Genomic DNA, 17067 nt, shown 5'->3' on the forward strand with positions numbered 1-17067 from the left:
CGTCCTCTTCTGTTCCCCTCTCTCTCTCTCACACAGTCGAGTAGCGGGTGTATTGAGCACGATTAGCTTTGTTACATATTCCTTGAAATCTCCATTTCATCAAGAGATGTGTAACACTAATTCTTCCAACACTTGAATCGTCCTGGTTCGGTAGGACTATTCGAAGTAATAAGGTAAATAAAATGGTCTAAACACAGCCCTCGACACCAACACAGTCTGGACCTGACTCAAATTCATGAAGAACACATATTCTCTCATATTGAAAGCCACATCCTGATCGATTGTAAGCTCTCAAACTATAGGATCTTCCGACATGGTGAAGAGCAAACGATTGATGGCTGACCTCTTGGATTTCCTGAGCATGGACGAACATAGTGAGATTCGATATTCGATGCCCATTGCCTTGTTTCGTTCATAGGGCAAATATCGAGATGCTCGTCACGGTGGTTGTGATCCTTGCGAGTGTGGGAGCCCCAAACAAAGAACCGACCACGAAGGCTTTTCCCCATCCACTACTTCTATTAATGGCACTCACCCCTGGAAAACCTGCCCTCAAAGACTCGAGCAACAAAGAATCGTGTACCACTGCCAGGGTGACTGGATGGCACTGGTGTCAGTGGCTGTGGCTTGCGCCTGTATCAGACCTTCCAGCGATACTGCCATCGACATGATGAATTTCATTGAGCCTTCGCGGCATTTTCTCTGGGATCACAGATTGCTGCGTTTTGCCATTGTTGCAAGGAGAGCTTCACTCTAAAACGCTGCGTTCAAGTCTGGAGACCGACTGGCCTGCAGCTTCCTTTTGCTCTGAGGCGAGACCTTCATGATGGACAACAACCTCTCTCCTCGCTACACAACATGCACTGGCTCGAAACAGTGGTATGTGTGTTCAGCGGGCAATTACAGAGGATGCTGCTCTACTGATCCATGCACAACGGGGATTTGTCCTGATGACAGTCAAGGAGCGGTGTCCTCGGCAAATGCTTCGACTTCATCGTCTCTGAGCTCCTCGACTTCTACCGCAAATACGAGTACAAGGACGAGCACGAGGACAAGCTCGAGCTCGAGCTCGAGCTTGGGCAGTGATACCAGTACATCATTTCCGACAGTAACACAATCTCCTACTTCGTCTAGTAGCTTCACGTCTTCCATTTCGTCGGCCTTGTCAAAGACCACAACCACGAGCGCAGAGACGTCTCAAGCCCCGACGCTTGCTTCATCTCCAAGTCCTGCGGCTGTGTCTTCGCCATCGAGTCAACAATCCTCCAGTAAGGCACCTATTATCGGAGGCGTACTTGGAGCAATCGTGGCCCTCATTCTCGCCCTTCTGCTTTGCTGGTGCTGTTGGCGTAAGAAGCGGAAATCCGGTCGACCATATGGCGATTTTACATGGCGCTCTTTGCGCAAGAGATCTTCAAGTCATCAAAACGGCTCCTCCTCTGGATTGAAGACTGAACTCTCGCTTATCGAGAAAAGAGCAGGTCAATCCCTTGATGGTATCCCACACTCCACCCATTACAGTCCCATGCCAGGTGCTAACTTCTCCATCAAACAGGCTCACTGCAAGGCTATCAAAGAACTTCTCCATCGTCGAGCTCAAACTCCAACGAGCAAGACCATTACTCGACCGATAACTCAATCACGGGTTCAGGCACACCCGCTCCAAGTGTCTCGATCAACTCATCTGCCCTCTCCACTCTGAGCTCCGGGTTCCTCACAACCTCCTCCGGAGGCCTCGTCCACGTCCAAGCCCAGCAAAGAGTCCCTCCTCCACTCAGCGAAATGCCAGGCACAATCCCCCGAATCGATCCACCGGCCGCCGAGCTCTCAGACACGGGATTCTACAGACAACGCGCTGAGCTGCCGGCTCAGTCACAGAGGGAACTCATCAATCTTCCACCGGAAAGCAGACGGCGCGGAGGAAGTCCCCTTGCACCAGGCCTATCTCGAATCGTTCCCATGAGCTCCAGCATAAGAAGCCCTGGTTTTGAAAATCCACCAGGCCAAGCAGCGGATGACACGGTAAATGCACGATTGAATCATCGCCAAACTGCGCGAAAAGTCGTCACCCACGAAGGAATCGTCCTGGGCTCGAATCTACAGCAGTATTCTCCAGTCGTCAGGTCGGAGTCGCCGCGTCTCCTGCGAACGCAGAGTAGTTCCGCTGGACGCCATGTTATGAGTTTTATGACGTTTGGTGCTGAGTCTTCTAACGCGACTACCGCCACGGTCCCGGCTCGGGTCCAGGCACAGGCACCGGCACAGACAGTCCAGCTCGCTGCCGCAGAATCTCCGAGGCAGGGCGGTCGTCGGAAAGATCCACAGGCATCGAGAGGGATCCTGGAGAGCCATGCAGAAGAGAATGATGATCTGGGCGAAGAGGCACCACCTGCTTACCAGGCCGGGCAAATGTCACCGAGACGGGAGGAAAAGTCTCCGTCGGGGACAAGCATGAGGCAGTGATCTAGAGAAGAAGGGAGATGGACTTGTTTTGCTAATGACAGCACAGATGAAGTTTTGCTCTCAGTACCTAGCGGTAGTGGGTATGTCTTGATTCAGACATTGGCCTGTTGCGTTGCCTGGGTTTTCTTGTGTCTAGATTTGATCATGGCTTCTGAACGATATTGACGTTTCTACAAGAGGGTAGTAGTGAATTTAGTAATCAAAGTAACATGGATTTTGTCTACCCAAAACTGATACACCCGAAATGCTACGAACCTTGATCAACAATGTCCCATAACATAGCCCCAAAAAAGAAAAAAGAAAAAAAAAAGACACCCTGATCCCAGTATTACACCCCCATTTTGCTTGCCAGAGAGAAAGTAAAATTACAACAGCTTCTTCAGGACGGCCGTCTGCTCGAGAACAGCACGTTTGCTTGTACCGCCAATGGCATCCTTGAGTTCCACCGCACGCTCGTAGTCGAGACAAGCTTGGACATCCTCGTCAAAGCGAGGATCAACGGTCTTCAATTGCTCAAGCGATAGCGTGTCCATGGGGACATTGTTCTGCTCTGCAAGCTGTACGACACGGCCGGAGATGTGGTGGCCCTCACGGAAAGGCACGCCCTTGCGGACCAAGTAATCGGCAATCTCGGTGGCCAACATCTCCGGGGCCAAAGCGGCGGTCATCTTCTCCGGGATGGCGGTCAGGGTAGACAAGACACCGGTGGCGATGAGAATGCTGTCGCTGACAGTCTTGATATGGTCGAGCAGAGGCTCAATGCTCTCCTGCAGGTCTTTGTTATAGGTGGTGGGCAGACCCTTGATGGTCATCATCAGACCGGCCATCTGACCGAAAGCACGGCCCGACTTGCCTCGGAGCAATTCCAGGCTATCTGCGTTCTTCTTCTGCGGCATCAATGATGAACCGGTGGAATAAGCATCCGACAGGCGAACGAAGCCGAACTCGAGACTGCTGTAGATGATCAAGTCCTCGGCCCAGCGAGAGATTTTGAGCATGAAGGAGCTGCCCCACTGCATCGTCTCCATAGCAAAGTCACGGTCACCAACGGTGTTCATAGAGTTGTACAACAGGTCGTCAAAGCCAAGCTCCTTGGCCATGGCCTCACGGTCAATCTGGAAAGGGTTTCCGGCCAACGCACCGCATCCCAGCGGGCTACGGTTGACACGACGAATGACCTCGCGTAAACGCTGCAACTCACTAGCAAACGCCGTCGCATGAGACAGCATCCAGTGAGACCAACGAACAGGCTGGGCCTTTTGCAAGTGGGTATAACCAGGCATGATGATGTCAATCTCCTTCTCGGCCCGCGCGATGGAGACCTTGACCAGGTCGGACAACTGCGCGTCCAACTTGCGCAGCTCGTCACGGAGCCACAGGCGCATATCGGTGGCGACTTGCTCGTTTCGGGAGCGACCCGTGTGCAGTTTCCCGCCAATCTCCTTGCCGATGATCTCGCTGAGTCGGCGCTCGTTGGCAGTGTGGATGTCCTCGTCGTTCTCCTTGGCTTCGAAGGTGTTGGTGCGCCACTCTTCGGCAATTTGCTTGAACCCGCGCTCGATTTCGGCGAATTCTTGTGCGGTCAGGATCCCGGTCTTCATGTTGGCGCGGGCAAAGGCGATCGAGCCGGCGATGTCTTGCTTCCACATGATACGGTCGTAGGGCAGAGACTGGTTGTATTGCACCATGAGTGGATCAAGACCCTCTATATAAGTTGAATGAAAGCATTGAGTCAGTCACCTGTCCTTAGTCGCTGTTGTAGGCGTCTTCAACGCTATTGACAGACCTCGCAACCTGGGAAAGGAAAGAGATAATACTCACGAGTGAACCGGCCTCCCCAGAGCATGTTGTCGGCGACTCCCTTGGAATTGCTCATTGTGATTGTGTGTGATAAATTCAATTGACCCAAACTTGAGGCTTTTGGGAGATGTGATGAAGATAGAAAAGGAAAACTCAATGTTAAATAGGGAGATGCAGTCGAGGATGACTCGAACGATTGTTGCTGCTAGTGCTTTGGGCTCGCCCGATCATCGGCGCGCTAGTCCCGTTTGAGGGGTTCAACCCACAGTGGAGAGTCACTTCAGCAAACAAAATTCGAGCTTTCCGAGAGGTAAACAGATGATACGACAATTGCATCCCACTTGGACTGTGTGAAGTGGGGTTTTCTCATTATCAAGTGGATGGATTTGCGTGAGTCATCACTCATGACGCATCTGCCTGCGAGAAAATGACCAACATGTTTGTCAAGGGGACTTGATATCAAAGTCGGTACCAATCAAACAAACGCGGTACCTGGAAAGAGTCAGACTTGAAATGTTTACTAGCAAGACTCGGTGCAGTTGGGTTATCTCCCTTTCCACTCCAGGAGCTTAATTCAATCCAGTGATATTGTAGTTCCAACCTATGTTACCCCACAACATTACTGTCCATCCTCCAGGGATGTGCTTCCAGCTCTGTGCGGGCAGCGTCAAAATATATATTCCCATGCCTGCCGTCGGGTCACGCAGTCATTCTCGGGCACTTCCACGTAGGTGCCAGGCATATACTTAGGTATCACCTCAGCTAGTTACATTTATCGCGAGAGATAATCACAGTATTCCACAAGTTAATCACACATTATTATACCCCGAGCTCCATTCGGAATCAGTGTATCTTTATGCCACCGTCAATGTTGAACTCTGTATACAACACCTTGAGTGTCTGGTAACCGCCTGCAGGCGAGTCATTTCTTGATGGACTGCGCCAGTACGGGACTCTCATACATGACTCGTAGCTTAGATTCAATCCCCAGGCGAGCATCGAATACCTACCTGTACCTGACATCTCCGATGCATTCCAGACTCACCACCTGCAAGCAAGATTCGTTTCAACCAGCAATCCATAACTAGGTACCTAATCTACTTGATCTACCTCCAGCAGCCCGATGCGATTGATTTATGTCTTTGCTCTGGAAGAAAGCACGTGAATATACTTGTATCATTTAATGACGCGAAGAAAATAAAACGCTCTTCTAGATCTAGCTGTAGTGTTGATTCGAATCTGAGCTATTTACAACCGGAATCACTTTACATCGTGGCCATGCCCCCACCACTGCGTGCGTTGAGTATACACAAACGCTGCTGCGTTGAATCGTGCAACATATATCACAGCGATCAATCAGTGACTCGACCAATTGACCCAATGAGCAGAAGTCGCCCCTCGATCAGAGGACTTCAATGACCGTCCATATAGCAGTCGTCAAGACCTCACCTCCAATCTTCTCCATCACCCTTCTACTGGCCCAATTGAAGCCCGCAACTTCGGCGTGCACCCAGCCTTCCACCGCTTTGACCGTCCTCTCATCCACCACGCCGGCCTGTTTGGCCCCGAAGACCCCATCTGGCGACATGCCTTTCCGCATGGTCTCCATTGACAGAGCCAAAGCCAGACCTCGTCCGCGATGGTCAGGTTCCACGAATAGCGTCGCCACGGCGCCGTCAACACCCAAGAATGCCCATGCAATCGGCATTTCACCATCTGCAGATCCCTCGGTCATGTCTCGAGCAGAAGAAGCAGTGCCATCGTCGTGGTAGATGGCGACACTCGGTAAAGTCAACAACTGCCGCCGGGGCCGCGGGATGGTAGTCCGGCTCTGCACCAAATCCAGTTGGAACGGTAAGACACCCCTTCGCCCGCGGCGGTCATGGTATCTATATCCTGACGGCAGGGGAGTCTCAATATCGGCTTTGCCCCGAGGACTGAACTTGGCTCGGGGAAAGTAGTACTTGTAGTACGGCGGGTTATCGAAGCGATGGATCCGCAAACCGGGAATAGGATCAGGATCAGTCGAATGAATGGTATCTCCGCCCAGGTCCAAACGTGGGTATTTTCCAGACTCGAGCAGCAGCTCAAATAGGCCCGTGTGCAGGGTTCCAATGAGGAAGGCACGCGGATCAGGCGGTGGGATGAGAGAGGCAGCAGCCGCGGAAGAAGAGGAAGCTTCATTCTTCATCGTCGTGGTCACAACCATGGGCGTCGATGCCGATAAGGACGCTGTGGCTTCAGAGGAATCGCCATTTGGCAGGGATGAGAGATACTCAGGAAGCAAATGACTTTTGAGATGAGACAAGAGGGACAACAGTTGATGCTGAGCGGTCTTCAATCTGCTCGAATCGGTAGAAAGAGAAGCCACGGCGTATTTGGGGACCAGCGGAGCATTTCCTGATGACGCCTCACTTGTATGTGTACCAATCGTGAGCGAGGGATGTTCCTTGTTGAATTGGTCGGCCTTTGCGGGGGTTGCAGATGTGTCTAATTCCGGGTACCTGGATACGGCGCCGGGGCTGATGGAGTCGGCGACAGGGTTGATCTGCGGAAGCAAAGTACATTCCGCTTCCAAACTGGAGTAAAGGAGGATCTGGGTCTCACGGCCGCGGAAAAGGTCCACATGTGCAGCCAGCCATGGGGTGGGACTGGAAGGGACTGAACCAGATCCCGAGGTGGAGCTAAGATTGGCACTACGCACAGCCGTCGCAGGGGCTGAGGAGGTTGCTGATTCCGATATACATCCAGGCGCGGAGCCCGGGGGGAAAGTTGCCAGGATTTTGGCCGTGGGGGAGGGGTATGAAAGAGAATGTTGGATCCGACGAAGGACTGGACTTGCGTATGGCATCTGACCAGCCAAATGGGGAATGATGGATTGGGCCGAATGCTCGTAAAAAGCACAGGGCTCAATCTGTGGTGCAGTCGGAAGCGGCGACATGATGATCTCTTGAACAGGCTGAGATTGATTTTAATTATTCATCTGATTGCATTGTTCACCTCCTTCCTTGGTTCGATCGCGTTCTTCCGAATCCTTTGATATGGCTCTCAAGGATCGGAAATGACAACCACCTGCCTATCCTGCAAAGACGCTAGTGTCAACCTCGCAGGTGCTTGACCCAGTGGTGTGGCCTCACGATCTGGTCTGATCTGGTCTGATCTGGTCTGATCTGACTTTGGCGTGCGATGAACCCAAGACCTTGGATCTGGGACACGTCAAACCCGCATGGGAACCCAGCAATCAGGGCGGATCGATCTTGCCGCCTGGGAGTGGCACTATTGGAAGGATTGCGGGGCCCGAAAGGGTCAAAGGGTGAAGAAATGGGAAGGATTCTGAGGACGGCAGGGATGTGCGCGTGTGCGAGTGAGGAACCCCGAAGCAACGATGACGAAAAAAATGGCGGCGGTGGTGGTGAAACTGCGGAGAGCGAGCTTTAAAAAAAAGGTCTAATGGCGAAGCCCCACACGGATGCGTTCTGGAGAAGCTCCCAAAATGGTCTTATGACACATCGCTATAAGCACTAAGTTAAAACGCGATCTATGAGTCATGGCTCAGGAACAGCATGGTGCGGAATTTCGAAAAGTGAGTCGAAGTAGGAATTCGACACGAGGATTCAGATGGAAAGCTGCTGTGTCAATTGTATTGACTATTTACAGTATGCCTAGTACCTACTGCAGCGAATACGAGTAGTGGATCATTGCCGGTAGAACTGAGAGCCGCGAGTCGAATGTGGAAAAGAAAGTATTTATTAGGTTTGTGAACTTCACTTCATATCGGGGACCGGCATGCAAAAGGGTACGTCGTTAAGTGATGTCTAGGCGTTTTGCCGAAATGAATGAAACGCTCTGGGCTCCTGCTTGGGTATGGGAAAACGTAAACAATTTACTATTACAGTAACTAGTAACTAGTACTACTAGCCTACTGGGTAAGTTGAGGGCCGGGGACCTCGGCGGGGAGTACTTGCTGCACATTCAGCAAGAATAAATGGATGCGAAACAAATTTTGACATCGGTTACTATTTTATTTCCATTCGAAGATTTTCACATCGTGTGCGCATGGGCTTTTTGCGATCGTTTCATCCCGCGCGACCTATTCTCAATTGGGGTATTTGTCACGACGGGTCTATCTCCAGTAGGTGACCTTACCCATTTAGGAACTACTGTGGCGGTGCGCAACTATTGATTTTTACATCCCGAAGTCCCGATTGCAGGGGGGTCTACTATACTAGTGATCTTGGGCACTTGAAGCTTGCGAGCTCCTGCTCTAGGCGACTGGATATCGTAGTATGGGAGGAACTTTGTTCATGTCGATCTTACCTTTCAAGATCGCTTTTCGTCCGTGAGGTCAGGCATGATTGAGGAGAGGACTAGCTTCGGTCATACACGGCCATAGCTCAAAAGACTGAGATTAGTAAATCACCATACCTAAGTGCATGAGAATAAATCCGGGGAAAAAAAATCTAAAGAATGTGATATTGTCATGTCTCATAATGAACCGCAAAACGGCCCAGAAAGCCGCCAGGCCTCCGTTGCTATCGGGGAAAAAAAAGAGTTGCATCAATCACAACATCCAATTCCGCTTCAATCGTTGGTTCAGATCCTGTCCACGGATCGCGTATCTCAGACATCTCGCGGAGCTGCACGTGCAACTCCATCGTAGTCGAGAAACCCAGTGAAGCGAATTGATCGCCCATCATCTACTGATGCTTACCACCGCAGATTCGTGATCTCACCATGGACTTCTGGCACCGACCATCCAGTCCTCCATTGCAAGCCATTCACTCCACCTAGCCTCAGCAACTCGGAGCTCCTCCTCTTTCGGGTCCCGTAGAGGTCGTAGAAAGGGTGTCTGCTCATCGGGCAGGATATCATAGGCAGCCTTGGTCTGTGCCCATCCGCCACTTTTCGCAGTGAAGAGATAATTCAAACGCTCCTGTTTGAGGATAATGCCGACGCCGGCGGGCCAGTCTGGTCCAAAAAAAGCACTCATGGTCGGTGGAGTATCCTGGGCTGTGACGATCATTCGTCGCATGTACGGGCGTAATGAAACATAGGGTCGATTGGGCTGATGAGTTTCGGAAGAGGAGAAATCCTGCTGGTCTTGAGACAGAGCTGAGAACGAGCGCTGATATGGCAGACGGATATTGAGAAAAGCGGCGATGCCTTGCACAGCCGGGGTGTGCTGGCTCGTGTTGATGAAGAATTGCACGCAGTTATCGTAGTGAGTGTACCAACCAGTGGTGTCGACATGGTTGGAATCGACAAGCTGGTCATGACTGGGTAAGCCGGCCGAATTAATTCCAATGTCGATGACGCCCGATTCTGGGAGAATGGGACTGCTCGATTCACGTGTAGTGGAAGTGTGGGCGGTGTCTGGAAAGACGCATGCTGGGTGAGATTTGATGTTAACACTTTCGATAGCCAGTAAAATTATAGCCTTCGGGGGGTTGTGAGGGCAAAGGGAGGGTGAACGTAGGTGGTGTTGGTTGTCCACAAGTATGTATGGAGAGAGGCTTCCATCTCAGATGACAGTCTCGACGGCGCCGAGGGGGAATACACTCGAAACTTGGAACACCACTCACTTGTGGAAGAGTATTTTTGATCCTCGGACAGGTGATTGTCTAGATCCATGTTTCCCGTACCCATATTCGTCCAGTAGTCTTGTGCGGAGTCTCGTGTACTGAGTGACATGGTCAAAGTCCTCGCACACAGAGTTGGGACAAAGTGAAAAGTTGATCCGATGTGACAAGAAGAACTGAAGAGCGAAGGGGTCACGAATGCATTGATTTATCACAGTTGATATAAAGATCGCCCATCTGCCGACACAGGGTCGCTCGGCAATAACACACAAGATCGCCGCGAGAAGACGCTTTTTGCATGGGAACTGTCGATCACGAAGGTGAGGGCCCTGGCAAGCCTTATACTTGGAGCCCGCGGAAGGAGAGGGGAACTACTAAGATAGATGGAGAGTCGGCCAGACCGAGAAGGGATGGTCTATGAAGGTCGGTGTGCAATTATTGCCATTATTTTCCCAACTCAAATCATCCGTCTCCACGATCAAGGGCGGGCCCTCCCACTGAGAATGGGGATGAGGATAGGAGGGGCTTGACGGGTTAAAGGTGGATCTGTACAGGGGACTGGAAAAGAACTACAGGGCAGGTCTGCAGTACACGGTGCAGCGTCCGTCCATCTTGTCCAGGGCTATCATGGGTGACGCCACAGAGGGATGACCGAGCTTGAGCCACAGGCTTCAACGATAGCTCGAGGGTGCAGAACTGGCGAGTCCAAGAGTACCCTTTAGAGTTTTACCGGTGCAGGAGCAGCAGCATGATGCAGTCTTTGCAGATCGTTGGCAGTTGCCACCTGGACCAGAAGGTTAAGATTTGCACCTCATCCACAGCCATGACTGGATGAGGAGGGGAGACCAAGTATGCATATGAACGGCCTAGGAAACCGAGTTATGTCACTTGGAGGGGAATGAGCTGCACAAAGGGCGTCTTCCTCTTTTATTGCTGAACCGAATGGATCGCGATTGTGCAGGAGCCAGGAGGATGCATGATTCCCCACTAAACCCATTCTGGTAAGATGTGTCCCACTGTGCACCAGCCACGGCGTGGCCGAGTGGCTTAGACACTGTCGGAGTCGTGTGTGAGAACCAGGTCCATGGAAGAAGACCCATCTACTCTGTCACCGATGTTCAACGCTGAATGCAATTATCTTGTTGAGCACATAGGAGCCAAGAAGAAGGGGGATGAGGCGATCTGATTCAACAGAATCCAGAGAATATATGGCGAAAGATGGAGAGGTTTGTCTAACGCCTGGAAATGGAAAAAGTAGGTACTCAGCAAAGTGACCTGGAATCAGGGGAAGTCCAGCGTTCAACCTCAGGCCACCATCTCGGGCAGTCCCGACGGGACCGCAGCCCTCCAGGTGGCAGCGGGATGGAGGCCGAGGGGGCTGTTCCTGATGATGTCAGCCTGTCAGAGTCACCTGATATACGGGCTGATTCTCCAGAGGCCAAGACTCAGGAACAGCTCATTGTACATGACTAGTAGTAGTCTCAGGTCTCGTTCAACTGAGTTAGTTCAGGGTTTACTAGGAGCTCTGAGTGAATGCTGCACTTTGGAGAAGACCGGGACTGTAGATGCGGCCCACTCGATCATGATCTCTCTCAATGGCCACAAACCAGCAAATCAAGTGGTGATCACCATGCAGACATGGAATGGCCCGGAGGTCTCGTAGATACTCGTTGATATTATGGTGAGTGAATCAACCTCCTCGGGTTTATAGATTCCACGGTACTTGTTCAACTCCAGACTTCAGTTGCTGGCTCTCCCGGTGTGACTTGCCTTCCGAAGCGAGAGAGCGCGGGCCGTCACATTACTGAAGATACCCGGTCGCCACATAGTCGAAATCGAACGATCAGACGCTCATTTGGAGGGGTACCCGCGCACAACAGAATCACAGATCAACTAGGGTCTCCTCTCTCGATCTCGCTCAACATCAACTGATCGCTCATGCATGAAGCCCGAGTCCCCGAGTCCGAGATCTCAAATAGATATACGCGGCCCCTCTCATGAACCATGATCAGGAGACTTCTTCCATCACCAATCAACCTTCGCAGAACCAAGATGAATCGTGAATTAGCGTCCCAATAGTCTGGCTCGGATGTACACTAGCTCCATCGTGACTTTCCCCAGTTCACCTACTCCTCATCGGTCCTCATCCTTTCATTGCTCTACGCGCGTCCGGAAAACTTATCCACTGCGCCTTGGCCATACCAAAACACTCTAAATCTGCCTGTTGCTTGACAGAAATGTGGATCTCAATGGACAGACGAAGCTAAGCTGCAGTGTTAGCGCCAGAATGATTTGGAAGCGGTCATCAAGGGCGGAGCTCGGGGGATCGCCGCCTGTTGCGCCAGCGAGGACGGGGAACCACTTGTGGATGCTTACTGGCGGGTGTACCTGGAGCGATCGTGCGGTGCCCGGTGGCCACGCTGGAAAGTCTGATCAAGATGCAGCATCTGTGATTTCGATTGCGTGAAGGCCTATCATTCTAAATATGGGATGAGCATGTTCGACCACGGATCGATCTATAGTGGCTTTGCGTTGAGACGATCGGACTAAGGTAGGTTCCACTACACATCTGTGAGTATTCAACCTCAGGTACTTATGTACGAAGAAGGAGATTGTATGCTGATCGCAGGCTTTAGACCTTCGTCTGCAAGTGGTGACAATGATGATTTACTGAATGATTGACTCGCCAATTATTGCAGCGATACTATAGCACTGCTCTCCTCTGTTCCTGCAGGTTCGAGTATCTCCCACACCGAACGGAATGGTATGACTATGCAGCACTCAACGCTCTCGAATCTCCATAGTTTTCGCCCCGAGCCCAAGCCGCTGCCAAAGATCGCTGATCCGTGCAACATATTTGACACAATCTCCACTCTTCATCTCTGGGGGTAAGTCCTGATCACAGACTAAGACGAGAATGCTCACATCCTGCCTAAATCGTCAGGCCGGCGTTGTCTCATCTCTGTCTGTCTCTCTCCCTCTCTCTCTCTGTGATGGCGTTCGAACCCAAAGTGGAGACTACGGTAATTCTCCGACGGACCTGTTCGGGGGCTGGAGGGTCTCGCACGCTTTGCCCTAGAAAGTAGAAAACCCCCCAAGCCTTCCTCGTGATGGGCGCTAGACCAGCCGGGCAAGTTCGAGTTAGGGTCAGTGTGATCTGTATGAAATGATTTCGAGTGTGGGGCGTGAAGAGATCGACGGCGATCTAACACGATCCCCAATGCAGTCCACTGCCGTCTCTTTAGGTCTTCATAGAGATCCAGGGGAACGGATCGGGCTTCGCCTGGACTATCTTGGGCATGTTGAGTCGACTAACCAGTTTCGGTCTGATTCGGCGATTTGATGTACTGACAAATTGACACTAAGTTACCTGAGATCGTAGTAGTCTGTTACGCCAGGATGAGTCCTGAGTACGATGCCCAGACCTGGTCGCAGTGATCTTGAAATCAGCAGCGGTAGCTCCTCAGCTCACTACACGAGTACACGTAGTCAGGTACTATCGAGTCGATAGTATCGACTCACTGCGCAGTGCGTACATGATCCCATCACCTGACCACACCGTCAAGATTCAAGAATCGGGCCCCTTTCATCCACCTGCATGTCGACCTGTTTTGCTTAACCTTAGGTTTCGCTGGGATCCACCGACACGAGAGAGAGAGAGAGAGAGAGAGAGAGAGAGAGAGAGAGAGAGAGAGAGAGAGAGAGATCATGTCCGAATCCACGCAGCCGACCACGGCCTGAGGCGAGGGGCTTCGTGAGTGTGGTAGAACACGAGCAAAGTTCCAGTGTTGATGACGTGGCCCACCTGCCCGAGGCCACAGTAAGACTAAACACGTTCACTGGCCACGAGAGACTGTGCCCGCGAAGTTCGAACCCTCTGATGTCTGTAACGTGGGCTACTGCAGTCTTAGCTGTCCCCTACTGCAAGGGGTTTGGCCGGGACCATTGAGAGCGAAACATGTTTTGCCTTGCCATCTCACCAATAGTTGACCAAGCTTCTAGCGCGCTTATTGAATATGTCTGTTAAATTTTTGACTATTACGCTGCACGAGACTGGTCAGGCACCGAAGGGTGCCTCTATACAGATTGGCCAAGAAGGATGCAAAATCCTTCCAGACTCCTGCGTTGATTGCCAGACCGGGCATTCTTGATTCCATCCGTGGGGGACAAGCCTTCTTCTGTTGAGCAGGCCAGCAGGGTCATTCAAGTGAGTTCGGGGTCATATTCGGCGAACGGATCTCGTCAGGTCCAGTTCAGTCAGCCAATGACCCCGGGTGGAAGGGAGGGGAGCCACATGCACTGAAATAATCATGATGCAAGAATCCATTAAGCCGAACTGTAATCTGGAACCTTGCCACGTTGGAGATCAGGGCGGTGAGACCGGTCCATGCGGAGTGAAGGAGATTTGAGTCTCATCAGATCATGAAACTCCGTCACAAACCATCAAAAAAGTCGCTCAGTGGGCAACTCACACATCCATACCACCAGAGTCTTTGATGTAGCCGTCTATTGTCCCATACGTTATTTTTGCTCGTTTCCAAAAGTCTGATCTCTCCCATTATTCTACGTAATGTACTTCCAACTTCCTAGGAACCACGGCTACTAAGGCACCTCTATCCAGATTCCACCTGGCACGATCGGAGTACGCTGTGGAGACGTCCACCTGCAATGATGCCATGTTGATTCAGGGCAAACCACCTACGCCAGTCATCCACATTCATATCCACATCCACCACATCCTGGTCAGGTCGGCTTGGTCTCTCACGAGTCATCACTCACCAGAGCTCCTCCTCCAACCAACCTACATGACTCCACCGACGTGCATTCGATCTTGCTTTCCGGGAGTCGGGGTCGGGGCCTCCGACCGATCGGCTGCCATCGACGCTTACGCCCAGGCCTCTAGTTGCAATGGACCCAATCAGCGCCCATTCTCGTGGGCTGACGAGAGAGGCACGCCTCACAAATCTTGCTTCCCGAGGAGTTGGTAAAGTTGGAACATGGCAGGATCGACTTTTACTCTATTTGGCGGCCACCTGCAGTGGATAGTGTGGACACTGGACACTGACAGTGTCCAGGGCATCGTATCCATGAGTGCAGGGTCCCTCGGTCTTGACTGCCTCGGGGCTCCAGACTCTGGCCTCATGCTTAAACCCTCCGCCAATAGAGAGAATCAATTAATTTGTATTTGGAGGGCTTTTTGGGGGGAGGGGGGAGGGAATTGGAGTTGGTAGAGTTCCTTGTCATTCCCTGTTCTTGTCCAGTGTGTGTACCTTTTTCCTCTTGCATGTACATGTAGGTCAGTACACTACCTACTCTAGATTAAACCTTCTAGTGCAATTCACAAACAACTAGCCCCATTCCACCCGATGCACATCATTCTACGAGTCACTCTCGTTCCTCAAACTCTCCCCGCCCGGGTCTGCGGCTGAGGAGGATCCTGCCCCATTCCCGATCGTGTGTCATGGGCCTGCATTACGCTGATCCACGATTCTACGCCCACGATTTCGATGGCCGACCCGGATAGAGAACTCTGTCTTCGGGCTTTAAAAGCACTGACGTTCGCCGTCTTCCTGGTCGCCCCTCTTTTTAACTCCTCAAGACACATGACATCTTAACTCTCTATCAACCTTGACATCACTCTTAAACAAGACTATCCGCCTTCTTTCCACAGCCATCTCCTTCTTACTGCGGCAAGGCCATCGACGACTCATCGACTTATCGGCAATCAGCACCTACACACCCTGCATCTAAATCAGTCAACCAGCCCTTCGGTATCAAAGGATCAATACCTGCCCAACGACAGTCCAGACGCAGACGCAGACTCACACCAGCCTCTCCATTGGGCATCTTGCAGCCTATTTGGTGTTTATATAACCCAATCACTCTATCCTCTTGCCATCTCTTCGGACCTTTCCGTGCACTCGGCACCGCCGTTACGTTGTCTGAAGACTATCAACCAAACTACAACTTCGCAACGAACTTTTTCTTTTCACAATGTACAAAACCAACTACGAACTATATGTACGTGCGGACATGATCGAGCTTCCCAACCTACATACCACCTAGCACTTTCTCTACCTTATCCTGTTGTTTGCAAACTCTAATCAGACTTCTTTCCGTGTTCAACAGAGCAGCCGCGAGAGCCTGGGCAGTCGGCGCTCACCACTTCCCGAGGAACTCTTGTCTCCCCTTGCCGAGCTGTATCCACATGTCGCCGCCCTGCAGCCGCGATACCCTCACCCGAACCACTGTACCTTTACGGGCTATCAAGACACGGAATATTGGGCTTCTGCCTACACCACCCAGTCAGAAAAGGGAAGCTTTCAGTCTGCGCGATCCGGTATGTACACAGAACCACACTGAACAACTTGGCTCTCGAGTGCGTGGTCCATGAAAACTAATAATCAAGGAATACAGAATCTTCTTGTCGTATTGTCTCAAAACTGTCCAAACTGCGTCGATTCTTGAGCCGCGACGACTTGTCTCGACGTCGATCAAAGGCCTCGTCGGCCACGAATTAAGTCAGCCTTGTGGCTTGATCTTCACCGCCTTCCCGGCTCGGATTTCTTTTGTTCACATGACCTGATCTATGAAGAGTGATCTTCATCCATCGATATCAACCCTCGTCAAACGCCATTCCTTACGACTCTTCCATCAGCCACATCTTGACGTTATTGTTCCTTCATCGCATGCGACATTCTCACTTATCATGGATTTCGAACCATGGACTTCATCCCTCCGTTCTGTTTGACTTTCATTCCTCATCGCGACTGGGCTTAATCTGCATGCATTCATTGTGACTACATCTTTGCATTTTCTGCGCGGCACAGTCTTCCTGCAAATTCTGCTCTTCTTCGCATTTCTTTCTCCCCATCTGCCAGTATTTACATTGTTCGTTCTGTCTGTTTTTCCAGCATGCTCTGAAGCGAATCTCTATGTGATCAAGCGAGGCGTTTCTGGGGCTGAACATTTTGCATTCTTGAGCGAGAGCGTCTGGTTTGTTTGACCATTGACTTCCTCCCTCTTTTTTTTTTCGGGGCTATCCATTCTTGACCAATTTCTTTGGCTTTATTAAGGGCTGAACATATAGCTATTCTGGCCATGGGTGGACAGAGATTGAGAATACAACTCTTGTTATGATCTGATCTTTGAGCTCTTCTTGAATTCCTTGAATTCTACTCGATGATTCTTTGTTACCTATGTTCTGTGGTGGGTTGAGCTATGT

The 17067-nt window shown here is 51.3% G+C and overlaps 5 protein-coding genes across 5 annotated transcripts; 2 read left to right on the forward strand and 3 right to left on the reverse strand.

Annotated features, from left to right (window-relative positions):
• Positions 1 to 826: 826 nt before the first annotated feature.
• Positions 827 to 2463, forward strand: N7539_009214 (uncharacterized protein; the record flags this gene model as incomplete). The annotated part of the gene is made up of 2 exons (XM_056938809.1): positions 827 to 1496; positions 1556 to 2463. 2 exons carry the CDS (start codon positions 827 to 829, stop codon positions 2461 to 2463), a joined length of 1578 nt encoding a protein of 525 aa, XP_056786186.1.
• Positions 2464 to 2828: 365 nt separating this feature from the next.
• N7539_009215 (argininosuccinate lyase ARG4) lies at positions 2829 to 4339 on the reverse strand (the record flags this gene model as incomplete). Its single annotated transcript, XM_056938810.1, has 2 exons — positions 2829 to 4168; positions 4285 to 4339. 2 exons carry the CDS (start codon positions 4337 to 4339, stop codon positions 2829 to 2831), a joined length of 1395 nt encoding a protein of 464 aa, XP_056786187.1.
• A 1326-nt stretch (positions 4340 to 5665) lies between these two features.
• On the reverse strand, positions 5666 to 7204 carry N7539_009216 (uncharacterized protein; the record flags this gene model as incomplete). Its single annotated transcript, XM_056938811.1, has 1 exon — positions 5666 to 7204. The coding sequence occupies one exon, from the start codon at positions 7202 to 7204 to the stop codon at positions 5666 to 5668; it is 1539 nt and encodes a 512-aa protein (XP_056786188.1).
• Positions 7205 to 8992: 1788 nt separating this feature from the next.
• Positions 8993 to 9954, reverse strand: N7539_009217 (uncharacterized protein; the record flags this gene model as incomplete). The annotated part of the gene is made up of 2 exons (XM_056938812.1): positions 8993 to 9651; positions 9846 to 9954. 2 exons carry the CDS (start codon positions 9952 to 9954, stop codon positions 8993 to 8995), a joined length of 768 nt encoding a protein of 255 aa, XP_056786189.1.
• Positions 9955 to 15836: 5882 nt separating this feature from the next.
• Positions 15837 to 16363, forward strand: N7539_009218 (uncharacterized protein; the record flags this gene model as incomplete). The annotated part of the gene is made up of 3 exons (XM_056938813.1): positions 15837 to 15863; positions 15972 to 16182; positions 16260 to 16363. 3 exons carry the CDS (start codon positions 15837 to 15839, stop codon positions 16361 to 16363), a joined length of 342 nt encoding a protein of 113 aa, XP_056786190.1.
• Positions 16364 to 17067: the final 704 nt, after the last annotated feature.

The sequence above is a fragment of the Penicillium diatomitis genome (genome assembly GCF_028827545.1).
Source record: "Penicillium diatomitis strain IBT 30728 chromosome Unknown utg000015l_segment0_segment0, whole genome shotgun sequence".
Lineage (NCBI taxonomy): Eukaryota > Fungi > Ascomycota > Eurotiomycetes > Eurotiales > Aspergillaceae > Penicillium > Penicillium diatomitis.